The sequence below is a fragment of the Mauremys mutica genome, chromosome 19, assembly GCF_020497125.1.
Source record: "Mauremys mutica isolate MM-2020 ecotype Southern chromosome 19, ASM2049712v1, whole genome shotgun sequence".
NCBI lineage: Eukaryota > Metazoa > Chordata > Testudines > Geoemydidae > Mauremys > Mauremys mutica.
This window is the reverse complement of record NC_059090.1, coordinates 25,789,542-25,808,447: the sequence shown is the minus strand read 5'-3', so window position 1 is coordinate 25,808,447 and position 18,906 is coordinate 25,789,542. Positions and strand designations below refer to the sequence as shown.

Here is an 18,906-nt window from a genome sequence, read left to right as displayed (position 1 = left end):
CACTAAGCCATCCGCTGCATCAAATACTGGCTGCTACAACACCCCTGCTATTCTGTAGCCCTGCAGAATGGGGCTGCTCCCTCTGGAAGATGCAGCGTTCCTGGTGTTTGGGAGCTAGGATAGTTTCTAAAGGCCTCCGGATTTCGATACAGTCTCATGTACCCTGTACAACTCACCACAGAGCCAACATCCTGAGAGTGCAAACAAGGCCCAGATCTCAGCACGGCAAAGGGCCCCTTTACAGGGTGGATTTCTCCCCCATTTGTTCCTTTCTTACAAAAGGAAATGAACGTTATTGTCATGTTTGGACTCTGGAAGGCTCGAAGGAGTGACGGCTTCATCAACCCAGGCAGCTGTGCTTTGATACTCTAGCACATCTGGTAGCATGTGTGGTAAGCCCACTGAGCTCAGAGCCCAGCAGGTTAGCAGTGAAGTGGAAGTCTTCACTGAAGTGCCTGCCTTTGGTTTTAGCAGTGAGACATTCTAATTAATGCCACAAAACACGGCCCATGCCATCAACAGCTTAATGATCTAAGCACGAACAGTAGGTCTGATCTATTTTTCCCCATTCACCTATTTTAAGCACAGAAGCTGTTTAGCACCACCAGCTGATTTCCCTTCCCGGGGCTTGATATTACTTTCAAGTTCCCTTAATAAGAACAGCAGGGAGAGAGTCTGTCATTAAACATACTTGGATTTTTTTAAATGGCTGTCCTGGGAAGTGACCTCCTAAAATGCTGCATCTTAATTTCATGAAAGTCTCAGGAGACAAATCTGCAAGCGATCACCACAACATCCCCATTAATCCATCCTGCTGGCAAGCGTTCAAACCATAACTCAGCCATGAGCACGGCCTCAGCAGAGCTCAGGACAGGCAGGTCCTTGGACACAATGCCCTCAGGCAGAGAAACACGATTCAGTTACTAAAAGTTCCATCTGCCCTTTTTTCTCCATCCACGAGGACATCCAGTTCTTTGACTCCTCACTCCAGGCCAACATGCTGTCCACATTCAGATAAACAGTGCCTCATGATACAGACGGGGATTCACATTGTTAGCCATGAGCAGCTCAAAGCACTCACTCTCCACTGAATTAGCCAGAGTGGCTCATACTTTGCACTGAGATGGGAAGATCCTGAAATCAAACTGAAAGACAACAGAAACTGCAGGTACCTGTGGCTTCAGAGGCATAGTTTGATCAGCCAGCTTGGAACGTGAGCTCCTTGGGGCAGGAACTGCAGCTTTACACCAAGCCAAGCTCACTGCTAGTGTTCTACACTACTACTAATGAATACATCCTCCAGCCCATAAGACTGGGGAGGGCTTTCCAGGGAAGGGCTGATAGACAGGCCCTGGCTAGTGCAAGAAACTACATTGCCTGAGTCAAAAGAATTCGCTATACCAGAAAGGACAATGAGCCAGTCAGGCCAGTGCGGGGTTCTCTCAGGTGGCCTGTAACAAGCCTCAGTCTGGTAACTGGTAATAAACGCCTCATCAGAGAGTGCAGGAGCCGTGGGAACCCTGGTTACAATATCACCCCCTAGGCCACTGGGGGTACCTCCAGACTACCCACGGTATCGGTGGGTGGCGATCTATTTTTCAGGGAATGATATAGCGCATCTCATCTAGACGCGATATATCGATCCCCGAACGCGCTCCCGTCGACTCCGGAACTCCACTGGAGCAAGCGGCAGTAGCGGAGTCGACAGGGGGAGCCGCGGACGTCGATCCCGTGCCATGAGGACCCGAGGTAAATTGATCTAAGATACTTCGACTTCAGCTACGCTATTCACACAGCTGAAGTTGCGTATCGATAACCCCCTAGTGTAGACCAGCCCTGGGAGGCAAGAGAAGAGATGGAACACACTGCTGACCAGGCAGCTCCCATACTGAATGGTACATTACAAGAAGAGCGACTCAGGGTGTTTGGATTGAGAAATAGGTCCCACCACAACACCAGACACTAAGCAAAGACACAAGCACTTAGCACCACAGGCACCTGATAGTAACAGGCCCAGCTCAGATGACTCACAGAGACACTCGTGCTCCCTGGGTCAGATGCGAATCCCCCAGGCTGGGATCTCAGCCCAGGACTGAGCAGACTCGCCATAGTTCAAGGAGGGCCATCGAATTATTTGATGCCCCATTATGCCAGACATGCTAAGAGCACTTTTTATAAACGAGTTCCCACTGCCAGGGTAGCACTTAACCAACAGCCTCCAGGGAAAAGGAGCCGAAGTGACTAAGGGATAGCGCTTGTCGCACCATGTCTGAACAGCAGATCTGCAGTCACAGGAATGCAAATTCCTCAAGAAAAGAACACCTGAGCAGTCAGTGAGACCTGGAGAAGCCAGGAGAGCAGCCGCTCTGCTGGGTAAGAACGCGGTGGATAAATATGGGAAACTCATACAGAGGAGATGACTGGGAGATCTGGGAACTGAAAAGCAGCTCCTGGGAGTTCCAGAGCCCACAGGGCTGGGCCAGGCCTATACACCGTCCCACGGTCTGACAGGACACAGCCTCGAGGTGGGTGAGAAGAGAAAAAGCCCAAACAATAACCAGCACAGGACTGGAGGGTGGCTAAGGAGAAGAAGAACCAGGAGGCTAGGCCTGAAAGAATTCACACCCTGTGCCCTCAGTTACAAACACAGCCTAGTTGCTAACAATATTAAATTCCAAAAAGACTTGTAATGTAGGAAAATAAAATAAACATCCTGCACACTTACCCAATCCTGGTAAACAGCTTCCCATGGGCATGGAGAAAACTGAGGATGAACCTTTTGTTCAGCTGCATGGGAAAAAAAGAGGAGAAAACAATTAAACTCTCCCCGATTTCCTGTGAATTAACAGATTCCCTGGTGAGAGAATAACCTGGCCTGGATGTGGGGGGTGGGCACTGCAGATGGGAACCAAATGGACATGCCCAAACTCTCACAAACACTATGCACATAGGCACAGGGCAAGTGTCAAACAGCTGGAGCGTGAAGCCAGTGTGAGCAAGCTGAATGGACACACAGCACCATCTGCTGGCTACTGTGCCCATCTGCAGTGATCCCAACAATCAACTTCTACGGGACAATATGCACGATTAGCCAGAAACAAAGCACCCGCAATGGTGCAGGTGATTTTACTGCATTGGGTGTTTGTTTATCCTGGACTCAGCTCAATGCTGGGAATCCTTGTGACACCAGAAGCAGTAACTGCTACACAGCTGCTTCTGGTGCACTGCTCAAAACATCGCTACCACTTACCTGAATAATCAAGCCCTCACATCCGCTAGCCCCATCTGAAATAAGGGCCCCACTGGTTTCTCTCTTCCCAAATAAGGACAATTTTGCTATGTCCAGGCATGAAAGATCTTTACCAGAGAGTCAGGGCAAACAAAGAAGAGGCTAGAGCAAGATAAAACAGTAAAAGCTTTGTTATCCAGCACTTTACCAACTGGAAAGCTCTAGAAACCGGCATTTCTGATAGGGTTGCCAGGTATCCAGAGCCGGGCGGTGCTCACCTCGGGCGGCTCCCTGCAGGCGGCGACATGTCCCTGATGCTCCTAGCCAGCACCCCCTATCCTCCCAACATGCTGGATAACAAAGCTTTTACTAACATGTTTACAGGCCTCTGATTCTGTGAGACCTAGGAGGGTATTTCTGGGAGGTGTCTGGGCTGTAGAAGAGACAGATGCCTTCCCTGGGCACTCCTCCTTCCATCCATCACCTGCTAGACAGGGAGCTACACTGCTATGTCACTGTGGAATTGTTTCAGAGGCAGCTCATGAGTTTACGAGTACAGACAATGAACTGATGGAATATACAGGGGTGTACTTGGTAGCCTTCACCTATGAGATAAGCTGTCAGCATCCAGACCTTATGAACAGAGGGTCACAGCCAGCCAGGCTGTAAAACACTGGGAGAAAAACTCTGGGCTGGGCTAAACTCTACAGGGCTGAAACATAACCTGTTAGCTAAGTCTAGGGTCCATAATGCAGGTTATGATTTTTGTATAGGTAACCATTTGTTTCCATCATTCTACGGGCTTCTTCTTGAAACTTATACTTGTTTTCACTATAAACATATCTACGTGCTGTGTGTTAAGCGGAGTGGTGATTCTGAGGTGAAACTGGTAAAGTGACGCGTATTATTCTTTTGTGAGTAGCAGATCTGTGAATTCGGAAAGTGTCCAATGGATTTGGTTGGAGCGTGCCTGCACCGAGACAGAGGAGCCTGCGTAAGCTGAGAGGCAGTGCTTGTGTTGCCCGTGGCTAGTGGAGTCAGGCATCCACAGCAGGCACAGGCAAGGCAGGTGGTAGCGAGATGCCTCACAAGCCTGGGTGCCTGCAGGAAGTGTCACTGGTAATTTCATCCTGCTGCTCTAAATTCTCTCTGCAAGTTCATTTGGATATTGAACTTTTTCACTCCTCCTAAACCGTTCTGGACATTGCTGTGCATGGTTAAACAGTTATTGTGCTTCACCCAAGAAGTAGCTGCATTACAGTGCAGGATAAATGGAACCCTATATGTCTTACCCTTCTTACTCACAGTGATGTGAGGCTCATTTGCAAAGTCCTCAGATCCCGGGATGAAAGGGACTATTGAAGGACACAGCACTATTATGAGACAAAGAAATCAATCCAAACTACCCGCCCCCTCGAGAACTGTCTGGAGAAGAGACACTGGTGAGGAAACCAGTAACAACCTGAACCCATTGGCAGGAGATGGCAGCTCTAACAAATCCCTAGCTTTTCTTTAAAAGCAGCAGAGAGTCTTGTGGCACCTTATAGACTAACAGACGTTTTGGAGCATGAGCTTTCGTGGGTGAATACCCACTTCGTCGTATTCACCCACGAAAGCTCATGCTCCAAAACGTCTGTTAGTCTATAAGGTGCCACAAGACTCTTTGCTGCTTTTACAGATCCAGACTAACACGGCTACCCCTCTGATACTTAGCTTTTCTATAGCTCTTTCCACCTTTCAATCTCAAAGTGCTGTACAAAGGAGGGCAGTCTCATTGTCCCTATTTTACAGATGGGGAAAACTGAGGCACAGGGAGTGAAGCAACTTGTCCAAGGTCGCCCAGCAGGCCAACGGCAGAGCTAGGAATTAAACCCAGGTCTCCTGAGTCCCAGTTCAGTGCCCTACCCCCTAGGCTGTAAAGACTCAGCTGCTAGCAGGGAACTGAATTTCTCCGAGTGTCCTGGCAGTGCTGAAGAACCTGTACAAATGTGGAATGAGAGGGCTGCTCAGGAGGGTCACACCTTGCTGGGTATTTACTGGGGCATGATGGCCCCAGCTCCGACACTAATTACCTCTCTTCTTGTTTGCTTTATTTTCCAACCTACACCCATTATTTTGCAAGCCCTGTGCAGTGGGGCTGCTCAATTAGGTATAATTAGGCTTGACCTGAATTCCCCCAGGACCCATGCAGGAGAGCAATGCCCTGCTGCAGCGTTGCTCCTGGGCCATGTGTGAGCTTAAACATAAAATCGGCTCGTAAAAATACCTAGACCAATTAAACTGGCCCCTGCAGCCAGGGGCTCTCACTCATTCACTAGCTATTTTGCTGTGGCCCCGAAGCACCACTTGCATTAAAACTTGACTTCACTTGCCACCCTTTTATGAACTCTGCCGATGAAACCCGGGAGTGACACGAGGAACACTAGGGCAGCCGGTTAAAGAGCGACTGGCAGGCCAGAGCAGGAAGCAGTGTTCAGTGAGGGCCCTAATCCATTGTACCTGCCCAGTTTAAATATGACATAAGCACAGGCAGCCTCTCCATTGCCTCTCTGAGGGGAAGCAAAATCGCTCTGGGGTGCCAAGACCAGAAAAGAGCATTTATGCCAAGATAATTTGATGGGCAGGAGAAAGCTTGTAGGAGTGTTACCACTGGCAGGTACCCCAGCTTCCTGGGTTGAGCCTCCCGGCCCCTACCATGTGCCCTGGTTAAGGAAAGCCCATCACTGGAGTGAGTCTCACTGCCCAGCAGGTGGATGAACCCAGAGCACGTGGGTGGCTGGGACTCCGTCCTGCATGCTTTCTTTGACTGCTGGAGGCATGGGAGAGGAATTCGCCACCTCCAGGATCCTTGAGGGGGGGATAAGGACCAGGGTGACTGAGCTCCCTCCATCAACCTGCCCTTCCCCCTGCACGAGCCCACACGTGCCCAGTGTTCTCACGGCAGCTCTACCAGAGCTTGTTTGCAGGCTGCATGTGTGTGAGGAGAAGGGGGTGGGGAATATAGGTGAGGTAGGACAGAAACTCTTTTCCTTCAGCCCCACTCCCAGCCCACAGCCCCAAAGAATTCTCAGCCTGCAGCCACTGCACCCATTTCCTGGCAGTGGGGGAGTGGCAAAACTCCCCACCATGAGTGGAAAATGACACATGCACACCGTGGGGAAGCGTGTACCAGATTCTTCCCACACAGAATGAACCAGCCTTTTCAGAGGCAAGGGAGGGGGTAAACAGTATTCCAGCTCCACTCCCTTCAGCAGGGAGCACCAAGCTGCAGTCCAGTGCAATGCTGGCCGCTCCCAAAGGGCTGGATGGCGCAGCGGAGTCCATGTGCTAAGGGGGAGCCATGTGGACATGGTGAATGTTTCTAGGAAGTGGAAGCCAGAACACCTCTGGGAAAGGAGCATGTTTCACGCTAAGCAGCATCTGCAGCACCAGCCATCTGGCAGGCCTGGGCAGAGAGGAGCCTACGCGCCCTGTGCGGTAGCTGCACACATGGGCAGCACCTCTCTCACTTGTTTCAACACAACTTTTACCCCACAGCCCCAGCATGTGATGAGCTATCGCTTGACACTGAGATGAAAGTTCCAGAGTTCAACCTAAGGCCACTGGCTGCTTTGACTGGGCTCCTCTCTGAATGACTCTTTCCCTTGTGACTCACCTGCCAGTCAGTCCCTGGGAGCCCTCCTGCTCATCCAGTCAAAAGCTGCTTCTCACAGCAATAGGGAACAGTGACTTCCACTGAGCAGCGCAGGGCTCTGGGGCTGGGGAAAGAGGAAGTCACATCACCTGCTGCACTCCTGTGGGGGAGGGGACACTTCCCCAAACCCAGGGTAATGAGCTTCTTACCCTGAGGCAATGAACGCAGCCCAGGGCCCTGGGCAGAGGGCCAGTCAGTTAGCAGGGCCGGGAAGGGACTCTCTTCCTTGTAACTTCCTCAAACCTTCCTCCAGCCTTCAGTGCTGAAGGGCAGAGAGTGCCACAAGAGGCTTCCGCAAGGTGCTCTGGGGAGAGAAGGGCCATGCGGACATGTGCCATACACCTCCAGATCAAAGGGAAGAACACGTTCCCTGAACATACCGATTATTGCACTCTGCAGCGGGCTCCATCCACGGGCGAGCGGACAGGTACACTGTACCAGCCAAACGGAGTTCCTAGCAGCCCCCAGCCAGGGAATGGGGAAGTGGCACTGGGTCTGCAGCACTCTCTGGGGAAGATGTAAGGAATGGCCTTCAGAGTAAGAATATAAGAATGACCAATGGTCATACTGAGTCAGACCAATGGTTCACCTAGCCCAGTATCCTGTCTCCGACAGTGCTCGGTGCTAGATGCTTCAGCGGGAATGAACAGAACACGGACATTTATCAAATGATCCATCCCATCGTCCAGCCTCAGTTTCTGGCAGTCAGAGGTTTAGGGACACCCAGAGCATGGGCTGTGTCCCTGCCCAGCCTGGCTAATAGCCATTGATGAACCATCCTCCGTGAACTTACCTAGTTCTTTTCTGAACCCAATTTTACTTTTGACCTTCACAACATCCCCTGACAATGAGTTCCACCGACTGCCTGTGTCTAGTGTGAGGAAGTACTTCTGTGTGTTTGTTTTAAACCTGCTGCTACTTCATTTCATTGGGTGACCTCTAGTTCGTGTGTTACGTGGAGGAGTAAATAACACTTCCTAATTCACTTTCTCCAAGTCAAGATTGTATAGACCTCTATCGTATCCCCCCGTAGCTGTCTCTTTTCCAAGCTGAACGGTCCCAGTCTTTTTAATCTCTCCTCATATGGAAACTGTTCCACCCCTAATCATTTTTGTTGCCCTTCTCTGTACCTTTGCCAATTCTAATATATCTTTTTTGAGATGGGGCGACCACATCTGCACACAGTATTCAAGATGTGGGCGTACCATGGATTTATATAGTGGCATTGTGATATTTTCTGTCTTATTATCTGTGCCTTTCTTAATAGTTCCTAACATTCTCTTAGCTTTTTTGACTGCCGCTGCACATTGAGCAGATGTTTCCAGAGAACTATCCAAAGTGACTCCAAGATCTCTTTCTTGAGTGGTAACAGCTAATTTAGACCCCATCATTTGGTATGTATGGTTAGGATAATGTTTTCCAACGTGCATTAGTTTGCATTTATCAACATTAATTTCATCTGCCATTTTGTTGCCTAGTTTTGTGAGGTCCCTTTGTAACTCTTTGCAGTCAGCTTTGGACTTAACTAGCTTGAGTAATTTTGTAGTCTGCAATCTTTGCCGTCTCACTGCTTATACCCTTTTTTCCAGCTCATTTATTAATATGTTGAACAGCAAAGGTCCCAATACAGATCCTTGGGGGATCCTAGTATTTACCTCTCTCCAGTGCGAAAACTACAGTTTATTTCTACTCTTTGTTTCCCATCTTTAACCAGTTACTGATCCATGACAGGACCTACCCTCTTATCCCAGGACTGTTTACTTTGCTTAAGCCTTTGGTGAGTCAAAGACTTTCTGAAAGTCCAAGTACACTATATCAACTGGATCACCCTTGTCTACTGTTTGTTGACACCCTGAAAGAATTCTAATAGAGTAGTGAGGTATGATTTCCCTTTACAGAAGCCATGCTGACTCTTCCCCCAACAAATCGTATTCATATATGTGCCGGATAATTCTGTTCTTTACTACAGTTTTAACCAATTTGCCTGGTATTGAGCTTAGGCTAACTGGCCTATAATTGCCAGGATCACCTCTGGAGCCTTTTAAAGAAATCAGCGTTACATTAGTTATCTTCCAGTCAGCTGGTGCAGAGGCTGATTTACGCGATATATTACATACCACAGTTAGAAATTCTGCAATTTCATATCTGAGTCCCTTCAGAACTCTTGGATGATACCATATGGTCCTGGGACATCTAACTGTTTGTTTGATCAATTTGTTCCAAAACCTCCTCTACTGACGCCTCAATCTTGGACAGTTCCTCAGATTTGTCACCTAAAAAGAATGGCTCAGGTGTGGGAATCTCCCTCACATCCTCGACAGCAGTGATGTCCAAAGTGGGGTGCGTGCACCCCAGGGTGTGTGCAAGAGGATCCTTGGGGGTGTGCGGCAGGAGGAGCATTTTGTTGTTGTTGTTGTTGGGTTTCTTTTTTTTCTTTTTCTTTTTTTTTGCTTCAGCAGTTTGGGCGGGAGTCTGAGCGGCTTTTTTTTTGGGGGGGGGTGCTTCGGCACAGCAGGGGGTGCGTGCTCAAATTTTTTTTTACTGATAGGGGTGCACAATCAAAAAAGTTTGGAGACCACTGCTCTACACTGAGGACCAATGCAAAGAATTCATTTAGTTTCTATGCAATGGCCTTGTCTTCCTTGAGTGCTCCTTTAGCATCTTGATAGTCCAATGGCCCCACTGATTGTGTGGCAGGCCTCCTGCTTCTGATGTACTTAAAAAATATTTGTTATTAGTTTGTGTGTCTTTTGCTAGTTGCTCTTCAATTTATTTTTTAGCCTGTCTAATTATACTTTTACACTTGCCTTGCCAGAGTTTATGTTCCTTTCTATTTTCCTCAGTAGTGTCTGACTTCCAATTTTTAAAAGATTACTTTTTGTTTCTAGCCGCCTCTTTTACTCTGTTGTTTAGCCACGGTGGTACTTTTTAATGACCTATTCCTGACCTTTTTTTTAATTTGGGGCATACGTATAGTTTGAGCCTCTATTATGGTACCTGTAAAGAGTTGCCATGCAGCTTGCATGCATTTATTTCACTCTTGTGACTGTTCCTTTTAATTTCCATTTAACTAGCCTCCTTATGTTTGTGTAGCTCCCCTCTCTGAAGTTAAATGCTACTGTGGTGAGTTTCTTTAGTATTTTCCCCCTACAAGGATGTTAAATTTAATTACTTTATGGTCGCTATTGGTGAGTGGTTCAGCTATAGTCACCTCTTGGACCAGATCCTGTGCCCCACTTAGGACTAACTCAAGAATTGCCTCTCCTCTTGTGGGTTCCAGGGCTAGCTGCTCCAAGAAGCTGTCATTTATGGTGCCTAGAAATTTTACCTCTGCATCCTATCCTGAGATGACATGTTCCCAGTCAATATGGGGAGAATTGAAATTCCCTATTATTACTGGGTTTTCTGTTTTTTTGTAGCTTCTCTAACCTCCATGAGCATTTCACAATCACTATCACTATCCTGGGCAGGTGGTCAGTAGTATATTCCTACAGCTATACTCTATTATTCAAGCATGGAATTGCTATCCATTGAGATTCTATGATCCTGTTTACATTTCAGATCAGGGGTTGGTAACCTTTCAGAAGTGCTGTGCCAAGTCTTCAGTTATTCACTCTAATTTAAGGTTTTGCATGCCAGTCATACATTTGAACATTTTTAGAAGGTCTCTTTCTATAAGTCTATAATATATAACTAAACTATTGTTGTATGTAAAGTAAATAAAGTTTTTAAAATGTTTAAGAAGCTTCATTTAAAGTTAAATTAAAATGCAGAGCCCCCCGGACCGGTGACCAGGATCCAGGCAGTGTGAGTGCCACTGAAAATCAGCTCGCGTGCCGCTTTCAGCACACATGCCATAGGTTGCCTACCCATTTTAGATTTTTGCTATGCAGTAAAACCTCAGAGTTATGAACACCTCTGGAATGGTGATTGTCCGCAATTCTGAACTAAATGTTATGGTTGTTCTTTCAAAAGTTTACAATTGAACATTGACTTAATACAGCTTTGAAACTTTACTATGCAGAAGAAAAATGCTTTTAACCATCTTAATTTAAATTAAACAAGCACAGAAACAGTTTCCTTCCCTTGACTAATCTTTTTTTAAAAACTTTCCGGGTTTTTTTAGTAGTTTACATTTAACACAGCACTGTACTGTATTTGATTTTTTTTGGTCTCTGCTGCTGCCTGATTGCGTACTTCTGGTTCCAAATGAGGTGTGTGGTTGATTGGTCAGTTCGTAACTCTGAGGTTCGACTGTATTTCACACTATGCTTTATTTCACATGTAATGCCATTCCCCCCGAATCCCTCAGTGTGACCTACTCTGTCATTCCTATACGTTTTGTACCCTGGGATTATCATGTCCTACTGATTATCATCATTCCACCAAGTAATGCTCGTTATAACAATGTCCTCATTTAATACTAGGCACTCAAGTTCTCCCATCTTGGAATTTAAGCTTCTTGCAATTGTGTACAAGCCCTTCTAACGTGTGACTATTTAGTTGTCTGCCTTCCATGTGATGTAACTGAACGGGACTCTCTCTCATTTGACAGTTTCTCTTCAGTTCCTACCTGTACTTCATCAACTTCTATCCTTTCCTCTTCACTAGGATGCAAAATATCCCATTTAATCAATACTCCCCTAAGGGCTGCATCTGTCCAAACCGTGTGCTCCTCCATACCTGTCAGCCCAGGCCTTAGTTTAAAAACACTATGAACTTTTTAATCTTACATGCCAGCAATCTGGTTCCATTTTGGTTTAGGTGGAGCCCATCCTTCCTGCATAGACTCCTCCTTTCCCCTTTTCTAATAATCCAAATTCCTCCTCCAAACACAATTGTTTCAGCCACGCATTGAGACCCTGCAGTTCTGCCTGGCTGGCTGGCATGGCTGGAATTAGAAGCATTTCAGGGAATGCTACCATGGAGCAGGGGGTTGACAATTCAGTAGTGGGCATCCCAGAACCACTGGTGTCCAAAGAAATTATGAGCATATAGTTAAGGTACCAGTTATAAAACCAAACCACCTAGTCAGGCAGAAGAGGGGGGACCTCACCCACAGCTAGTACCTGAAGCTGAAAACAGCTCTTTCAGCTGTCTTGAGTCAGTATGTGAAGACAGACAAAACCCTGCCAGGAAGAGGCAACACCACCAGACAAAGCTGCCTACTTCTGCCCAGGCAGCATTCAGACACTGCATCACCAAGCATCGGGACTTGTAGCATGGAAGGAATCGGCACTGATTAACAGCTGGAAGAGGGGCTAAGGAAACCAGGAGCAGATAAAAGACATACTAGACAAGCTGGCTTAAATCACAGAGATGGCACAATCAGAATGCTCAGGTGACGCTCAGAACCTCTGCCAGACAGCCTAGTGCTGGTAGAGACAAGGGGGGTGAGGGAATATTTGTTAATTGAACCAACGTCTGTTGGTGAACAAGACAAACTTTCAAGCTCCACAGAGCTCTTCTGCAGGTCAGGCATGTGGCGCTCACAAGCTTGTCTCTTTCACCAACAGAAGTTGGTCCAATAAAGACATTACCTCACCCACCTTGTCTCAATTAGATCTGGTAAGACAGTTAAAGTGAAGGTTCAACACAGTCTCGAGTCAGAAGAGGGGAGAAAAAGAACCAATTTCAAGGGACTTTGCGCTGCTCAAGAAACGTCTCAAAACATGTCTCTCACCCAGCGCCACAACACAGGAAACACCATCAAGATGCACAAGAAAGGGAGTGGCAAGAACTGATGTGGGAACCAGAGGATCCTGCTCTCTGCATGAGCAAAGATCCATCAGGCTTGCTGCAAGGAGCCAGAATGAGTGCAGAGCTCTGGCACCTGAGCGTCAGGCCCAGCTGTGAACAAGGCACCAAATAAGGGAAGGATTCTGGTGCATCAACTCCCAAGGAAAAGCTGTTTCAAGTTAAAAATTGTTCCTTCAGGTCTGGAACTAAATTTCTGTATCTGTTCTTTATCAAGTACAGCAAACTTTCCTCAACAGCAGCAAAGCTTCTGTGGAGCCGAAAGCAGTGTCAGAATCAAAATAGGCTGCAAAGACACGTCCATTAATCAAGAGACACCAGATGCAAGACTGCATGAAGAGACCACATCACCTCCACTGGGAGGCTGTGAGCACAGCAGGCAGCTCTCCTAGGTCTAGGGTGTCCTCAGTGGGGAGGGGCTTGGGCTGCAGACCCCTAAACTACACAGCTCAGCTCCAAACCATCTACCACATCTGTCCCATACACTTGGTGACTGGTGGGTTTACTGGTAACCAGCCACTAGTGGCATCAGTCCTTTCTGAGGCACAGCTTCCTTGCTCATGAATTTGTGCAGTAAGGTTCAGCGTTCCTTCAGCCAGGCACCAGCTGGGACAATGTGACTCTGCCTGCTCAGGGGACACACTGCCAGACCTTCCATCGTGCTCGATAAGAGTCTCTCTTCCAGGGGTGGTTTCTTTAGCATTTCAGCCCCTTTGCTAGAGCTGGCATGTCCATCCATTACAATAGCAACACCGAATCTGCAGCACCTCCCAGCACCCAATCTGAGATCTCATCACACTCCAAACTAAGCAGGGCCAGACCTGGACAGTGTTTGAATGGGAAATTGCCAATGAAAATCAGACATTTATACAGCCCTTTGTATCTTCAGAACAGTAACCCTGGAATAACCCAGGGAGCTGCAGGGTGTGGTGCTGGTCACATAGTAGGAGGTGCTTTTCCCTTTTCCTACAGCAACCCTTGCAAGGTACTGGAGGGTGCTGTGTCGTTAGAGGAGCTATCTTTCACGGAGATATAAAACCAAGGAGTCTTTAAGATGACGTGGCAACTTTTGCAAGAATATATGCATTAACCATAGCATCGTGGCCAAATTCCAACATCTGCGTAATTATATTCTGACTAAATTCTCCTACAGTATCAAATAGATACAGAACTCTCCTTCGTCTCCTGTCCTAAGTCACTACTGTTTGCTGTTAGCAGCTTCCATGTCCCACCCCAGAACTGGCTGCATTTCAGTACTGGTACAAGTGATTCCTGTGTGAAAAATGTATGTGCGCACACAGTTTGTAAAGAACTTTGATTATTTGGGATTAAGAAATTATACAGAAAAATAAAATCCAGTTTGCTGATGCTTGTGGTACCACTGTAAAGAGGTCCAGAGCCCTGAAGTACCATAGACTTGTGACACACACCTGTACCCTCTATGGCAAAGGGAATGTTGACATGCTCACCGACCCCACACTGCTCTGTCGCTGCAGGAGGCTGAGGGATACTGGCTATGATTCTATGGCAGGTTTGAGCGTTGCAAGAAATTACAAGTCGGCATCTCAGCGGAGGAAACAGAAACCCTTAGAGAAGCTCCAGTGAAACAGACAAGCCTGCCAATCCCCTTCTCAGGGCACCACCAGGTCCCATTGCAAGAGCATTTTAGTACACAGAGCATTTTAGTAAAATGACACCAGTCAGTGGAGGCTCCACTGGCTCTTGCCAATTCTGAACAACCAAATGTACCTGACCAATACAGACACTGTACAATATTTATCAACGAAAACTGCATTACAGCACCCAATTTTCTCCTTCCCAGCACTGGCCACTCTAAAACATGCCAAAGATACTCCTCAGACAAGATGTCAGGTGACTGTTCAAGGCAGAGTTCTCTACAAGTTGGCGCTGGTGCTGCAGGTTGTTTGGGACACGTTCTGCTCTTCATGCTGCATGTGGCTGTGCAGTACAGGATGGAATAGAGGGCACTGGTGTCAGCAAGACAAGTGACCCAGGCAGACCCATTCTTTGTGCTACGGGGTGAGGGAGAGTCTGTGGGCTCAGTGTTGTAGTGGAAGGCAGGGTACAGCACAAGAGATTTCATAGCTCACTACCAAGCAAACGCTACTTAAACCAACTGGTTTTCACTAGCAGTGAGGAGGCTTCCCCCCTCCTGTAACTTAGCGACTCCACAGATAAACAAATGATCATTGATAGAACATTAATTCTGAGAGGCATGTGAGGGATACATTTAATAGATTTTAAAATCAGAAGGGATAATTCCATTCATCTCATCTGAACTTCCGAATAACCCAGGCCAAAGAACCTCACCCAGGTTCCCGCATCCGGCCCATAACTTTGTGGTAGAGCTAGAGCAGAGCTTTCAGAAAGAGACATCCAAGTGATGGAGAATCCACCACAACCCCTGCTGAGCTGTTCCAATGGTTAATTACAGTCACTGTTAACAATGTGCACCTTATCTCCAGCTTGAATTTTTCTAGCTTCAAGCAGTTGGATCTTGTTATGCCTTTGCTAGATTAAAAAGTCCTTTATAGTCAGACATCTTCTCCCTGTGTCATGCTCACAGACTGTGACCAAGTCACCATTTAGCCTTCTTTACAATAAGCTCAATAGACTGACCTGCTTGTTTGTGAGCTCTGTGCTGCACCTGCACTTCTTAGAACGATGAACCACTGCTAAGTGGTGCTGTTCAACTGGTGACCCCATTTCTAACCGGGAGAAAACAAAGATGATTAATACTTAGTCCTGCCTTGAGTGCAGGGGACTGGACTAGAACCCCTCTCGAGGTCCCCTCCAGTCCTACGAGTCTATGACTCTAGGATCTTTCCAAGGAAAGCCAATCAAGTGAAAGGGCCGATGAGCCATCTCCAAGGGGTGGCTGCCAGTGTCCTCCCTCCTAGGTTATACCCCACTTGTTATGTGTCACAAAGGAAGGGGAGAGAAGCCCAGGAGACAGGACTCTCTCTCATTCCTGCAATAGGATAAGAACCTCTCCAGAAAATAACAACATTGTGACAGATAATTCTGATGAGGTCAGGAGAGGTCAAGCTGAGAGGCTCACCTCTTCCTCGGAGGAGAACCTGTCCAGGAAGCAGCACATTAGTGGTGTGCTGTGGAGGGGATTCAATTCAAAGGCTGATGCCCCTGGGAAACCCAGGAGCATGCACGGGAATATGTGTCATCTGAGATTCAAACAAGCTGTCAGGACGAAGTCTCTGGAAAACCAGGTTTCAGTCTGTTGTATCTGCTGAAAAGGTCTGAGACAGGACTATGGTAACACAAACTGGATACCTATTAGAGCATGCCAGCAGGATCTACGTGGGGCAGTTAGAGCGCAATACATTAGTCTGCTTTACAAATCACACTCCTCTCGAGTGCTTTGCAAGCACATGTAGACAAGCTCTTAGACCAACGACAAAAACCATAAGGAGGATTGTTGAGCCTACAAGCACCTGCCTCATTCTGGGAAATCTACCAAACACTCTCCTGACACTCCACTTAGACCCTTTCCCAGCACTACCAATTACTACCATTGCGAGGCCTAAACCGCAAACTCCCTCCTTCCATCCTCAGCAATGCCCCACTCCAGAGCCCAGACCAGCACATTCACTCCGGAAGGATGGACTCGTGTAGCAGCAGGAGGTGGCTGGTTGGAACGAGGAGGGGGCTTTGGCCACACACAAATCCCTGGCTACTCAGCAATGATGGGAACGAAATGAAGACAGAGTGAGTCACAGGGAAAGGGGCTTTCAGGAAGATGGCATTTGCTTGTAAAGTCTAGGAAGCTCTTGTTAGAACTTTCTCTACTCATCCAAGCCTTTCTCAGCACGGGGGATGTAAGCACCCTTCCGAGGCACCGTAATGTTCCAGATATCCACTAGCATCAGATGCCCATAGCTGGAAGGAAAGCAAGTCACACAATCTCTCCCCATCAAGCTGTGTTAGTCCCTAACTTGGTCCTCACATTTGAAAAAAAAAATCCACCAACATGGTCTGAAAAATTGATACCAACTTCTGGAAATTCTTACTGGTAACTAAGCCCATACTTTCTGGGTAATGACAAAAGGTCAAGTGGGTTGGAAAGCAACATGTGGGTTCCACTTGACATGCACGCACAGGATCTATTGGTAATCAGACCTGGTGAGCTGGGACAGGTCTCAGCAGCCCATTGGGGAAGACCCATGGAAGAGCTGGGGAAACGGCGTTGATTCTTGGGGATCTCTAGTGCCACTGAGACAGGAGAGGAGGGCTCTACAAATATTTTCAAACAAAAAGCATAACTAAAAAAGGGAGTTCCGTGCAAGCCTGGGAGGGTGTGTAGCTGGCAGGCTAGAGGGAGCAGAAGCCAGTGCTAGCTGCATGGCTTATGTCACGTCTCAAGCCCAGAGAGGCTAGGAATGTGGTTTTAGTGTTTAACCAGCCTCAACTGCAGCCTGGCACACTGCTTCCTCCCGAGAAGGCCTCTCTCTGTTAGAGGAAAGAAACCAAGATCACAGCTCGAAACAAAACGGCTCGAGTAAAAATAAAGCCCAGGGTGGTTTGGTGACCGAGGTCACATTAGGAGGCGGAGAGTTTGCAGGCTGGGGGATGCACTCAGAGGTGCTCACACTGCCAACCAAGAGAAAAATTACAGTGGGGAGACAGAGAAGAGAACTAACTCAAGTCCTGCAAGTAACAGGTTGAGAAGCCCCTTTCACACGCCACCTGCACTAGGCCTGCTCCCCAGCTCTTGACACAGTTTGTAAACCGTTTCCTAAACACAAAGGAAAAAACCCCAGACCTTGACCTGACCTCCACAAGTGAGTAACCAAAACCCAACAGCTTCCTGCAAGCCTGTGGGGGTGGAGACAGGACTCTGCTTGGGGTGGGAGAGGAGAGAAATCAGGAAGCAGGTCTCTAGTGAGGGCAGGGAAGAGAATTCAAGGAGCTTGCCAGGGCATAGCGGGGAGGGGATTGGAAAAGCTTTGGGAAGCTGGCCTTTGGCCGCCTGCTAGCACCCAGGGTCCTCTCCCCAGAAATCTCTTCTCTTCCCTTCCTCATGGGAGCAGCACTTCTGGAGCATAATGCAACAAAGCAGTTGATACAATTCAAGGTAATGCAGTAAGGAGGACAGGGAGCAATTACTTTTATTTTCCTGCCAAAGCAGAACACAATGCACGGGCGACAGCAGGGCTCCCAAGTCCGACATTAGGGAGCTCATTATCCATCTAGCAATACTTGGACAACCAGCACAGCCAGGAGTCACCCTGGCTAGAAATATTCATAGCCAACGTGCAAAGGAGACAGATTTCCTGAACCACCAGAGGCTCCCGTCTTAGTGCCTGCTACAAGGCCCTGCACTCAGCTGGCCCTGGGGCTGAGCTGCGGGGAGTATGACCCAGCACTGGCTCATGCACTGTCAACGAACCGGAAGCCCCCGCTACTGGAGGACAAACATTCCACCTCTCTGGAGCACCGCAGGGTACAGCATGAACACGAGGGTCCGAGGCTGTCAGGCTATCAGATAAGTGCCTGGGGCTTGGCTGGATTAACTGGTGACCTGCCCACCACTCAGTGATTTTGGGTAGAGATGGAGCACACGGCTGCAGGTGCACACCCTATAAGGATTAAAAGGCATCAGTCCTGAGCTAACCGTTTCTGGGGCATTCACTCAAGTGGTGAGTGCAGCCCTGTCGGTTTCCCAACACATACATACTGGGTGACCTCTAACCTTTCACAGAGCTGTGCTCCACGAGAACAGTAGGGGGAGAACGCAGAGCCTGCTGCATCAAAGGGTTTGTGCCTCAAGTCCCGACTGCACCATTTAAACTGGAAATAGAAGCCATGTCTGCCTCAGGTGACTCTCCAGATCTCAGCTCCCCAAACAAAAGGGTCACTCTTTGTCTAGGCTCCCCACCCGACCCCGGGAGCCTTGCACTTCTGCCAGCAGGTATTATTCTTCCCCAGGCAGGCTCCTGTAAAACCAGACCAGGCTGACTCTCATCACAGCCCTGCACGTAACAGGAACATTACAATAGCTTGAAGCCTAAGCTAGATGCCAAGGCTCTCTCAGTGGCCCAGAGTCTCTTCAAAGTCCTATGGAAGCAGCACCAGAAAGCTGGGAAGATTGTGCTTATGGCGCCCTAAATTCTCAGTCACGGTCATTCTGCGCCTGAGAGTGTCAGCCTCTACTACGTCTGCAGTCGCAATATAGCCCCCTCCTTTA

General features: G+C 48.0%; 1 protein-coding gene across 8 annotated transcripts in view; it reads right to left on the bottom strand.

Moving 5' to 3' along the window:
- SMG6 (SMG6 nonsense mediated mRNA decay factor) overlaps nt 1-18,906 on the bottom strand; it is a 143,250-nt gene that overhangs the window by 102,157 nt on the left and 22,187 nt on the right. For all 8 annotated transcript variants that reach the window (XM_044994260.1, XM_044994256.1, XM_044994257.1 and 5 more), the window contains exon 9: nt 2,726-2,787. In XM_044994260.1, coding sequence (XP_044850195.1) covers nt 2,726-2,787 — 62 coding nt within the window. The remainder of the gene's footprint in view (nt 1-2,725; nt 2,788-18,906) is intronic.